Source organism: Triticum dicoccoides, chromosome 7B (genome assembly GCF_002162155.2).
Source record: "Triticum dicoccoides isolate Atlit2015 ecotype Zavitan chromosome 7B, WEW_v2.0, whole genome shotgun sequence".
Lineage (NCBI taxonomy): Eukaryota > Viridiplantae > Streptophyta > Magnoliopsida > Poales > Poaceae > Triticum > Triticum dicoccoides.
The window spans coordinates 718,069,716-718,080,466 of record NC_041393.1 but is presented as its reverse complement, the minus strand read 5'-3'; the positions used below and the strand labels follow the sequence as shown (position 1 = coordinate 718,080,466).

The 10,751-nt window shown below is 46.1% G+C and overlaps 1 protein-coding gene across 1 annotated transcript; it reads right to left on the bottom strand.

Annotated features, from left to right (window-relative positions):
- Positions 1–900: 900 nt before the first annotated feature.
- Positions 901–8,457, bottom strand: LOC119339893 (probable sucrose-phosphate synthase 3). Its single transcript, XM_037611791.1, has 13 exons — positions 8,147–8,457; positions 7,951–8,040; positions 5,773–5,972; positions 5,156–5,219; positions 4,275–4,973; positions 3,963–4,070; positions 3,685–3,816; positions 3,369–3,545; positions 3,017–3,070; positions 2,866–2,928; positions 2,062–2,766; positions 1,793–1,920; positions 901–1,303 (listed from the first exon to the last, which is right to left on the bottom strand). The coding sequence occupies exons 1-13, from the start codon at positions 8,363–8,365 to the stop codon at positions 1,027–1,029; spliced, it is 2,916 nt and encodes a 971-aa protein (XP_037467688.1). The 5' UTR covers positions 8,366–8,457; the 3' UTR covers positions 901–1,026.
- Positions 8,458–10,751: the final 2,294 nt, after the last annotated feature.

The window sequence follows — 10,751 nt, the reverse complement described above, 5'->3', positions numbered from 1 at the left end:
GCCGGGTCGACGTCGGGCAGCTCTACAAGCGGAGGAGTACAAAAAGGAACGATGAGGTGCCATCGGGCTCTGGTCTCTCCTCACGCTACATCGCCAGGGCGTTGGCGGCCAGGCCAGGAGGCCGCCGAGAAGCCTGTGGCTGGGGGCGAAGCTCGTGGTCGGGGCGGCCCGCGCCCGCCCGCCTGCGTGGCCGGGGCGGAGCTCACGCCCGCCTCTGCGTGTCCGGGCCTCCGCGCCTCCGCGTCCCCTGGCTCCGCTCGCCGGCGGCCTCCTCCGTCCTCCGCGCCCTCCGGTCCTTTCGGTGCAGCGGCGTGCCATCAGCGGGTCGAAGAAGATGGGGCTCCATCTCACGCAGCCGCCGCTTGCCGGCGTGGAGCGGGCCGAGGCTGAATGGCGAATGGCGAGAAGGAGGAGCAGAAGCAGGTGGCGAGGGAGAAGGAGACGGGGTGAATGGACGGCGGCGAGGTTGGGTGGAGAGAAGGAAGAGGAACAGGGCCATGCCGCCTCCACCTCCATGGCCAAGCAGAGGAGAGACAGAGGAGGGGGTGAGGGGGGCAACGAGTGGAAAGTTTTTGAGACCCAGGCTAAAATTATCGCGGCAGCCCCCCAGGCGGCGAAAAAAATGCCTCCTGAGGGGCTCAACGGCTGGAGATGCCCTAACAGCAGTTAAAGCGCTCAAACAGATCTCTTCCTCTTCTGGATCCGTTGTTCATCACAGAATTCCTTAAAATGTTCTGTTAACAACACTTCAAGCGCTCAACAGATTTCTTCCTCCTGTTCCTGATTCGATGTTCGTTCCAGAATTCCCACATGACAGGGCCGGTCTCGACGGAAACACGATCGGAATGTTGTTATTCACAGCTCAGGTGACAGAGCGCACACAACACCACAACACACGGCTTGCAGGCAAAATCGGTATTTCCATCGAGCATGGAAACGATGGTAGTATATATTTGCTATATTCGTATATTGTCCGGTCCTCTCATCGTATAAAGAAAAAAGGGCAAAAAATTATATGGCTATCTGTCACTTTGTCGGTACGCCGAGCGCCTTCAGGGTAGGCGTCAGGTCGTCGGCGCTGCAGCCCTCGACCCCGATGATGTTCGAGCAATCGAGCGCGATGACGTCCTGTAGCGGGTACCGCCTGACCGTGTGGATCCTGTTTGCGGGCGTGTTGAACTCGCCCTTCAGGACGATCGTCTTGTGAAGGCCTCCAAACAGCTCTTCGTAATCTGAGTCGCCGCTTTCACCGACAAGAATCACGACGTTTCGCAACTCTATGCCCCAACGAACAGACAAGTACCTATAGAAGAACAGGAATTTTTGTTACTACTAGGTAGGTGCATATGGGAATCAAACGCAAAAAAGGTAATTCGACTAGCCTCTGATTTCTTTTAGACAGCAGCAAATATTTGGCATAAACAGCATATAGTGTGCATTCCTTGTTCTTCAAAAATCAGACAGGCTAAGGATAATCTAACTCAAATATGCATGAGTCTATCTATAGCACTGGAGTTCCTCCATTTTGAGTTAAACATCATCTATGAGTTTGTGATGCTGCTCTAGCTGGAATTCTTAAATAAATGAAAGGAGTAATGTTTTTCCTTGACAGATATGTCTAATCTTCTATGGAAATACAGATGATTATCCGTGCACAACAAATCGATAAGGCTAGATCCACATTTTAAGCCGCAATTTTTAAAAAACCTTTTCCACCCAGCAATACTGCAAATAGTGTACACAAGAAGTTCACGATGTGGTAAACGCATGAAGTAAGGAAATCGAAGAAAACCTTAGAGCCTGGGACCGTGATGCATGAATTGGAATTACAGATAGCCTGGTAGCACTGTGGTTATAAAGAGCATGGCAACGCAGTGACTGGATTCTCATCAACTTTTGCAGCTCCTTCAAAGGAGGTAACTGCAAAACAATATGTGAATGATAATTAGAAAGCTTGCATAAAGGACTGCCTATAAAACAATGGACTTGAACAGACCATGGAATGCATATACAAGCAAAATGCCAACCAACTGCCATAAGATTTTGAAATGGAAGGCTTACATAATTTGGATTGACCACTCTAAATGCAAGGCAACTTGTTGAGGAGTGCTCTGCATCTTCAAAAATGACTTGTTTTTCAGTTCTTCCCCTTCTTTCTACTATCGAGGAAGCCCACTTCACTAGGTACTTCCTTAAACCTTCTCCTCCCCAACGATACTCGATATGAGACTGGTAATTACGGTCTAATGCAAATGTCACACGGGAAGTGCTTGGTGAATCACCAGCCCGCGAAGGGTAAAATAAATCACTCCCACTATTGCATATGAAAGCATCAAAATCTGTAGGAGCCATGCCTGCAGATATTAATAGGGAATGTATCTCTGACATTGTCAGGGAAGTCGACAACACAAAACCTGTTGAACCTGACAACGTTTCTTTCCGTGTAGCCTCAATAGAATTTTTTATGATACAGACCAGATCTTTCTTACTGGCAGAGTCTACGGCAATAACGATGATACACTTCCTTCCCTTGATAGGTGCCTTAAACTGGTCTTCATTGCTCGGAAAAGAAGGGTATCTTGGGCTAAGAGTTAATATCCTCGACAAGTAATTCTTGCAATGTTCAGGCCAAGAAAACCGGTGTATATTTTTCAGCCCATTTTCTCTACATCTTGACCAGAGTTGCTTGTCAGAAAGAAGCTTATAGAGTGCATCTGCAATTGCATGCTGATCGTGGGGATCAACCAGGAGGCCGTTGTCCAACACCTGCATCAAAGATCACCGGAAATGAGCATGTGAATCTTCATTACAGCCACAAATTGATATGATTTTCCATGTTAAATCAAGTTAATGTGATGCAAGAACCTGGTGAATTTCAACAGGAGCTCCATTTTTTGTTGCAATTACAGGTAAACCATGCATGGCAGCCTGCTCTTACAAAGAACAGATTGGAGATAATTAGAATGCATAAATGGTAGCAACTACAAAACTAAATTTAAATTTCACTGATTATTACCTCTATCAAGGTGACACCGAATTGTTCAAAGTAAGCTACATTTACAAAAGCACCCTGCATATGTTCAATGGACGATCAGCATCAACACAAATAGTACATGATATAAGTGCTAAAGTATAACTGGTAATAAATCTACCTAACATAAAAAGTTATTGCTGTAAGTAACTTCAGAGGATCAGATATTAAGACCTTCAGCCATTTGAATAATTTAATTTACTTAACCGTGAGGATTTTTCTTACCAGAAACAGATCAAAATAGATGGAGAATTAAACATGAACACTTCAGAAGCTGGATATTTAAAACAAGGGAAAGAATGGCACCAACTGTTTGCTATGCTCAGAAACATCATACCTTTGTTCTCGCTGCTAAACGATAAATATCAAGAACTTCCGAGTGTTTGTGATGCTTTGGGTATGCCACTTGACCATACAAATCATATTCATCAATCAATGTAAGTACTGATGTCAAAACAGCTGCACTCATATTACTCATTTTGGAAATAGCTTCACGGTTACCCATAATCAGTGTCTGGAACACAACATCAAAAGGTTAGTACAAAATAGTGCTAAAAGCATTTTACATAACAGCTATTGAACTCAATTAATTACACTTATGATATTGAAATACCATATATACAGAACATCATAATCAAGTTTTTTTAGCTTACTAGGTTAGCAAGCTCCCTCAATGGTCTGCATTCACCAAAAGCTTTCACAAGTGTTGTAATATTCTTTTCAGGGTATGGACGAGCAACAGCCAGAATCAAAGGTTTCCTAGGATTTGTGAAGAACCGCATTATCTGTCATCGTGTACAAATTATCAGTGCATAAACAAAACGCAGGATAAACAGGCATAAACGAATATGAATTAGTAACTGTTAATTAAAAAGTGTATGTAACTAGTAAGTGAATATTGCATCGACAAATCTCAGGAGAACGTAGCCACCTCAGACCAAATAGGCGGATCTTCAGAGGCTGGGGAATGGCTATCTTCCTCGCCTTCCATATCAAATTCATGAATCATATGGCCAAATTCAACACCTGGAGGAATTATCTGCAGAGCAAGGAATAGAAAATTAAGAATATGAAAATGCTAGAGCAAATACGGACAGCAACGACGGCTGATGCTAAGTTCCTAACTGCCCAACTATAAAATGATTCGCCACAATTTCTCGAACAATAATTCCACCACAATTAACAGTAATTATTATGGTAACAGAAATAAGAATCAGAGTTAGGATGTGTACAGTATACTCACAACCATACGAGGCATGTAACGTCCATAGCAATTAGCACCACGCTTGACTCTCGCACGAAGCTTCCTTGCAAGCATGACCTCAAAACCATCATACAAATTCCATTGCTCTTCTATCTCTTGTCTAGTACTTGCAATTACTATTTCAGATGCATCAAGAGATAGTTCTTCTGCTTCAATTCGGCGCATTATTTTGTATGTCATATTTATTTCTTCCCTTGTCTGTCTCCCTTGCTTGAGAAGCCCTTCCAACTTGTCTTTCCCAAGAAAATGCCCAGTAAATACCATGTGAACGTTAAGTGCTCCAGATATCAGAGCAGCAGCAACTCCTGCACTGGCATAATGACCATGAATCACAGCAGGCCACATTGGATGTCCACAGCCGATTTCTTCACCTATGATCTTTGACATGTGCACTATATGACTGAGTGCACCATCAACAAATTCTTGCACGTAAGGCCAGAGATGTTCTTTAGCTAGATACTTGTCTTTCGGTCCAAATGGTATTCGGGTGATATATGCACCACTGTTCTCTCCTCTTTCCTGTTTAAGATTCTTGAAGCTTGTTGGTACCAGTGTCTCTGACGGTTCACCATATCCACGATCATAATTAGGTGCTAATATTTGCCTCGTCAACAGATCAACCCGGTATACTCCAGGGCATGAACTCAATGCTTTAGCAAGTTCCACAACATATTTGACCTATTAACCAACACAATGTAGCAAGTGAAATTATATCATTATATGATCAGTTCTGTTGCTGGCATATTTAGATGATCAAATAGAATTAATAGCTACCCCCGATTAACTAAAGGATAAAGTTACAGTTATTCATGCTGGAGAATACTTGTACTTAATTACACAAGTATATTCAGCAACAATACCTGCCCACTAGTATCTGAATCCCGGCCAAGCTCCAAGTTCTCGCCACGAACCAGGCCATGAAGGCTGCAGTATAATACATCACAAAGGAATTAAACGGATGCTTCATTTTAACACAAAATTCCAGCACCTGCAAATTGCATCATATATATAACAAAGTAGGGAATAAAAGCAAGACTGCAAGAGATGATCCCACCGGTTCTGAGTCTAAAAGGTTTGATTACCAGTAAGTAGGCTAAATACGTGAATGGTGGTGTTTTTAGATCATCATTCATCATCTATTTTCTAAAGAATGGTGTTGCAGAAGCCTTGGTGCACAATCATGTACAGCATACAGGTAGCAGAATAAAGATCTTCCCCACTAACTGTGAGGTTATTTGCACCTCATGTGAATAGTAGTTCAGTGCATAATGAACTAATTAATCTCTTGGAGATGAACTGGTGATTAACATGTACTCCCTCCGTCTCAAAATAAGTGTCTCAACTCTAGTACAACTTTGTACTAAAGCTAAAGCTAGTACAAAGTTGAGACACTTACTTTGGGACGGAGGGAGTAGTTTCCTTACAATTGCACAATTTGCCTAAAAAATACAATATGACGGTAAGAGCTATTCCGTACCTGATCAATACTATGTATAGCTTGTCAACGGCACTGATCCTAGGTGTGTTCCCAGCTGAGCTGTCACCATAGGCAACAGATGCATCACCAGCATCCTCGCCTTTTTCTCCTTCAAAGAGATCTTCAGACATTTCTGCAGTAGCATCAGTCCGTGGCTTCTCTGTCCCTAACCGACGTTTTAACCGTTTGGCATCCTCAACCTGAGTACCAGAACAATTAGGTAGCAAGAAGGGATGCGGAATATGGAATTATAAAGCACAAATGTGTGTAAGAATGTAATTATTGAACAAGAGTGAAATTCTGACACTAAAATTGAACTGCGAAAAGTCTTTTTTTTATCGGCGTGGATCGGATTAGGAGGAAAACGACATAGAATGCTCAATGCAAGAAAAAACTTACTTTTATGGTGTGACTAAGTTTCTTTTGAATGAAGAGAAAGCCCATTCTAAACAGCTTGGTGTATGAACAGTTTACTAACAATGTACGAAAGAGTGCCTGACAACAGGAGGACCCCCCAGTCACCTTTTTCCTGCAGATTTTATAGACGGGTTTACATACATTCAGTTTTACCATAAATCAGTTGTATCCAGCAGTTCCCTTGCCTCAGCATAGATCTCCTTATTGATTAATTCACCTCTTCTTAATTTGAGCAGTTCCTCTAATAACAATACTATCGTTTGAGTGTGTTTATCACTGAGAAGCTTAAGAGGAGGCGAATGGAAATCGCTAATAGAGCTTGAGAAGAAATTCGGGAAAGACCGGATGGTTGATTTGCAGGTGTCAATGGATAGCTCCACGAATCTGCTTCCTTATCAGGAAAAGGACAGGTGTATTATGAAGGGTTCTAGAATGTTGATGTTTCAATCAAGATATGTGAGTTTGGTAGTACCAATCTATGAATGACTTTGTAAGTATGTATGGTTCTGATTATTTTTTTCTCACACACATAAGACAAACATTTCATCAGCTATATTAGAGAGTGAATGGATAATGGACTAGAGTTGAATGCGGATGTATCCGAAAATGGGGCTTGAAAAGAAATTGCAAAATGCAGGATTCCTGTGCAAACCAAAGAAATCCTTTGAGGACCTATGGCGAAATTTTCTTAGACGAGCATGCAAGGCTACTGCTATTTCAGTGTCTGGAAGGCTGAAACAACCTAGATGGATCTGAAAATACTCCCAAACCCAGATGTTCAGCGTACTTCTCTACATAGCATTACCTATTTGAAAATGGTCCCTTCCTGGATGCACTGCAGAACACCACCTAGGCCACATTCTATTAACAACTTAGATACATGAGTGTTGCATTTTTCGCCAAAGGAAAAGTAAATTCTTCCAACATCAGCAGTTCAGCACCATTTATGTTTTCCGTCATTCCAGCAGTGGTTGAACACACATGTTGCTCGATCTATCCAACTAATTCTATAATACTGTAATGCTAGTGTTCGACCATCTCTCTTGCTGCATTGGACATATATTTGACCTGTTACCACCGGAGACAAAAATGGACTGCATTTGAACGATTGCTCAGTACAAATATCTGCAGCGCAACATGCTCAACTCCAGTGTCCGTGCAACCAATAGATACTGATTATTTGTAGATCCCAGCATATATGATGTCCACACTAGCTTCTTTCAGATGGCACCACTTTATCGAGCGGCATTTGGTAAACTGACAAAGTAACCATGGAAAGAGATGAAGAGCCAGAAACCAGGTGTGACAGTGGTGAGGAAACACAAAAATTTCCCCCACAGTGCAGTGTGCACACAATTTGACAAGCGCGTTATGACATAATCAGATGAGACAAGAATCTACCTAACGTTGTAGGATTGCTACCACATTCAAGTGGTGCTTCCGAATAGTTGAGACCATCGAGAAGGGAGACAGATCGATGCGTGTTCGCATTCTGTCGAAGCCGAACAGAGCCTGGTGTTAATCAAGATCATCAATCAATCCAGCTTTTAGTGTTTCCTTCTTATATGAGGGGAAAAACCCATGCTAATCTCTAACCCACGGCTCCACTTCACTGTATCCGCGGCTTTCACCGTTGCGACGCACGCATATATAATCAGTGAATTATTATTGCCAACGCCCCGGCAGGCGTCAGAAAAGTGCAGAGATAGCAGGCAAAAGCACCAAGGAAGAAACGAACCACCAAGAGCGAAAAAGGCGCACCTCCTTCTTCTTCCTGGCGAGGTTCCAGATCCTCCAGGTCATGTTCTCCAGCCGCGTGTTCCTCTCCTGCGGGCTCCGCATCGCGTTCGCCTGCAACCCACCACACAACCCAGCGCGGATCGATCAGAAAAACGGCCGCGAACCCATCCACCCGCCGGAACAGGGCCGCCGGCGGGGCGGCGCATCGATCACGTACGCGGGACCACGTCTTGTAGAGGTCGGTCTCGTCGTAGCCGGTGATGACCTCCTCGACGAAGTAGCGCGCCGGGGAGAAGTGGCCGCGCTCGCGGAGGAGGAGCGAGGGCCGGTCCCCTCCGCCCCCGCCCCCGCCGCCGCCGCTCCCCGAGCCCGCGCCCTTCCCCGCGTCGAGGATGGCGTCCAGGTAGCTGTTGATCCAGTTGTCGTTCCCGTACATCGCGCTCGCCCGCCCAACCGCCCGCGCGCCCTCTCCGGCGTCGAGGGCCCGCGCCGGAGCCGCGGTCGCCGGAGGCGCTCGCTCGCCCGGCGGCCGGCGGGGGAGGAATCGGGAGGCGGCGAATGGGGTTGGGGGCGGGGGGCGGGGGAGGGAGTGGTGGCGAGGAAGAGGAGGTGGGAGGTGGCGACGCCGAACCCAATTTACTCCTACTCCACCCCCCCCCACCTGCACACAGGAAAGGCAGGGGGGTGGGCTGGGGATCGCGGCCGATCCGGACCGTCCGTCTCCGATCCGACGGCAGTGATCTGGCCGCCCGAACCTGTGGGCTGCCTCTGGCGTTGGAGGATTTAAACGGTGTTACTCTCACTTCTTTAAAAAAAAATATTTTTTCTTCAAGGGGAAAACCGTGTTTGTAACTGACCAGAAAAACGTCGCCGTCGGGGTATTATTGCGGAGGTGTCCTTGGGATTCCGTCACAAGTAGAATCAATTGATTTCTGGCCGTAGGCCTCTGTCGACGGCGAAGGAAAGGCACGGCTACGATGTGCGACGTGCTGATACGTTTTGGATGCCTTGCAAATAGTGCTACGTAGTAGCGTTTTCCTTGTTGGATGCACCGTCCGCTTTTTCTCGTTAGCTGAACATTATTTGCGAAAACAAAATTGGAACGGAATTTTTCAAATCCGAAGCGTGCATCGGGCTAGGCTCTCTCGAGTCCTTTTTCTCACAACGATAGCGGCCGCCACCGGAGGAGGTGTGTAAGGACTAACGAGAGATGTTCCCTGCCTTGGAGGAAAAGGCAGAGAGAAAGAGAGAGGCCATTTGGTACGAACTAGTTGGTGACGTTGTAATATACAACTGTTATTTTATTTTATTTTTTGCGAATATACGACTGTTATTTCTTGGCATGATTAATTTACCTCCAACTCGTCGGATGCTCTTGTCACCAAGATGGATTGTATGTGTACGGCCTCACCTGATATAAGGACATTTCACCAACTAATTAATTACATTACATGTTCTTGGAATCTACTCCTGTCCAGCTGGTGCGTGTGTGTGCAGATTTGGGAACATTTCCAGCCCCAGCCAAGGCCCCTTCCGGGACAGGTCCCCGCCGTACCCTTAACCATGGGTTAGAAAAACAAAGAGGGAATGCTACGGTCTAATTGGTAGACGATAGTATCATTCTTCAAAGTTATGGGGTCAACTAGCTAGGCTTTTCTAGGAGGCCGGCCATGTCATACCACCGTGGCATGGGACAGTATAAAAGTGCAAAGTGGAATACTTTGATTGGGAGGTGCTGTTTGGTTCGATCTTTAGCGGCTCCAAAGGCCACTGATTAATGGCATGGCCTGGAGTTGCTAAAAAATGGAGTTATTTTGGAGGATCTATATGATGGTAAGAGCGTTAATTGGGATTACTGTTCTGGTCTTCGAGTTACTGCTAAGAAAAAACGCGTACGCTAAACATCAAATACCTGATTTATTTGTGGCGTCGGACGTTTTTCTGCGAAGCGCGAGGCCGAAGGCAGGGACGGCGTGAGGAGTGTCGGCCAGGGCGAGGACAAGTCGTGTACGAGCGGGAGTAGGCGGGAGCGAGTCAGAAACTTAACAGGGGGTAGGGGTGCGGGGGCTTCACCGGAGATGTTCATTGGGGCAGGGCTTAGAAGGGTGGCCGGCGACGGGAGAGGTTGAGGAAAGGCCGGTGCGGCGAGGCGGTGCGCGGTAGCACCCACCAGCCGTGGGGATGGAAGGCGGCGGTTTGGGTTGGGTCGGAGGGTGGCTATGCGATGAAGAAGATGAACATCAAACAGTTGGAGAAGGAACAAGAAGATCCTAAGGCTTCACATTCCTTCTTCTCGGACGGGAGATTTTGTGATGTGGGACTTCAAGAAGAGTGTTTTTTTTTCATGCAAAAAAGTACCTGCAACCTTGCTTTAAACCTAAAGGAGAAGAAGAGGATATAGGGCAGTCTAGTGGTGAGATGAGTGGAGATAGAAGATCGTGGAATGCCATTTGGAATGCTAATGTATCCCAAAAGATCGGAGTATTTGTGTGGTGTGAACAATTTGGCGGTATTGGTAAATAGGATAGTCCACTACCAAGCCTCCATACATCGCACCAGCCCCACCCCACCCCACACATGCGCCAAGTGCAGTGTGAGGAGCAGAGCTCGCGTCGGAGTCAGAGGCACTCGCCCAGTTGCCGGCGGAGGCGGAGTCAAGAGGCGACGAATGGTTTGGGGCAAGAGGAGGGATGGTGATGAGGAAGAGGAGGTGGTGGCAGACGCTGAACCAAGTTACTCCTCTCCAACCCCTCATGCACACAGGAAAGGGAGGGAGGTGGGCTGGGGATCGCAGGTGGTCTGGGCCGTTTGTTGCCGATACG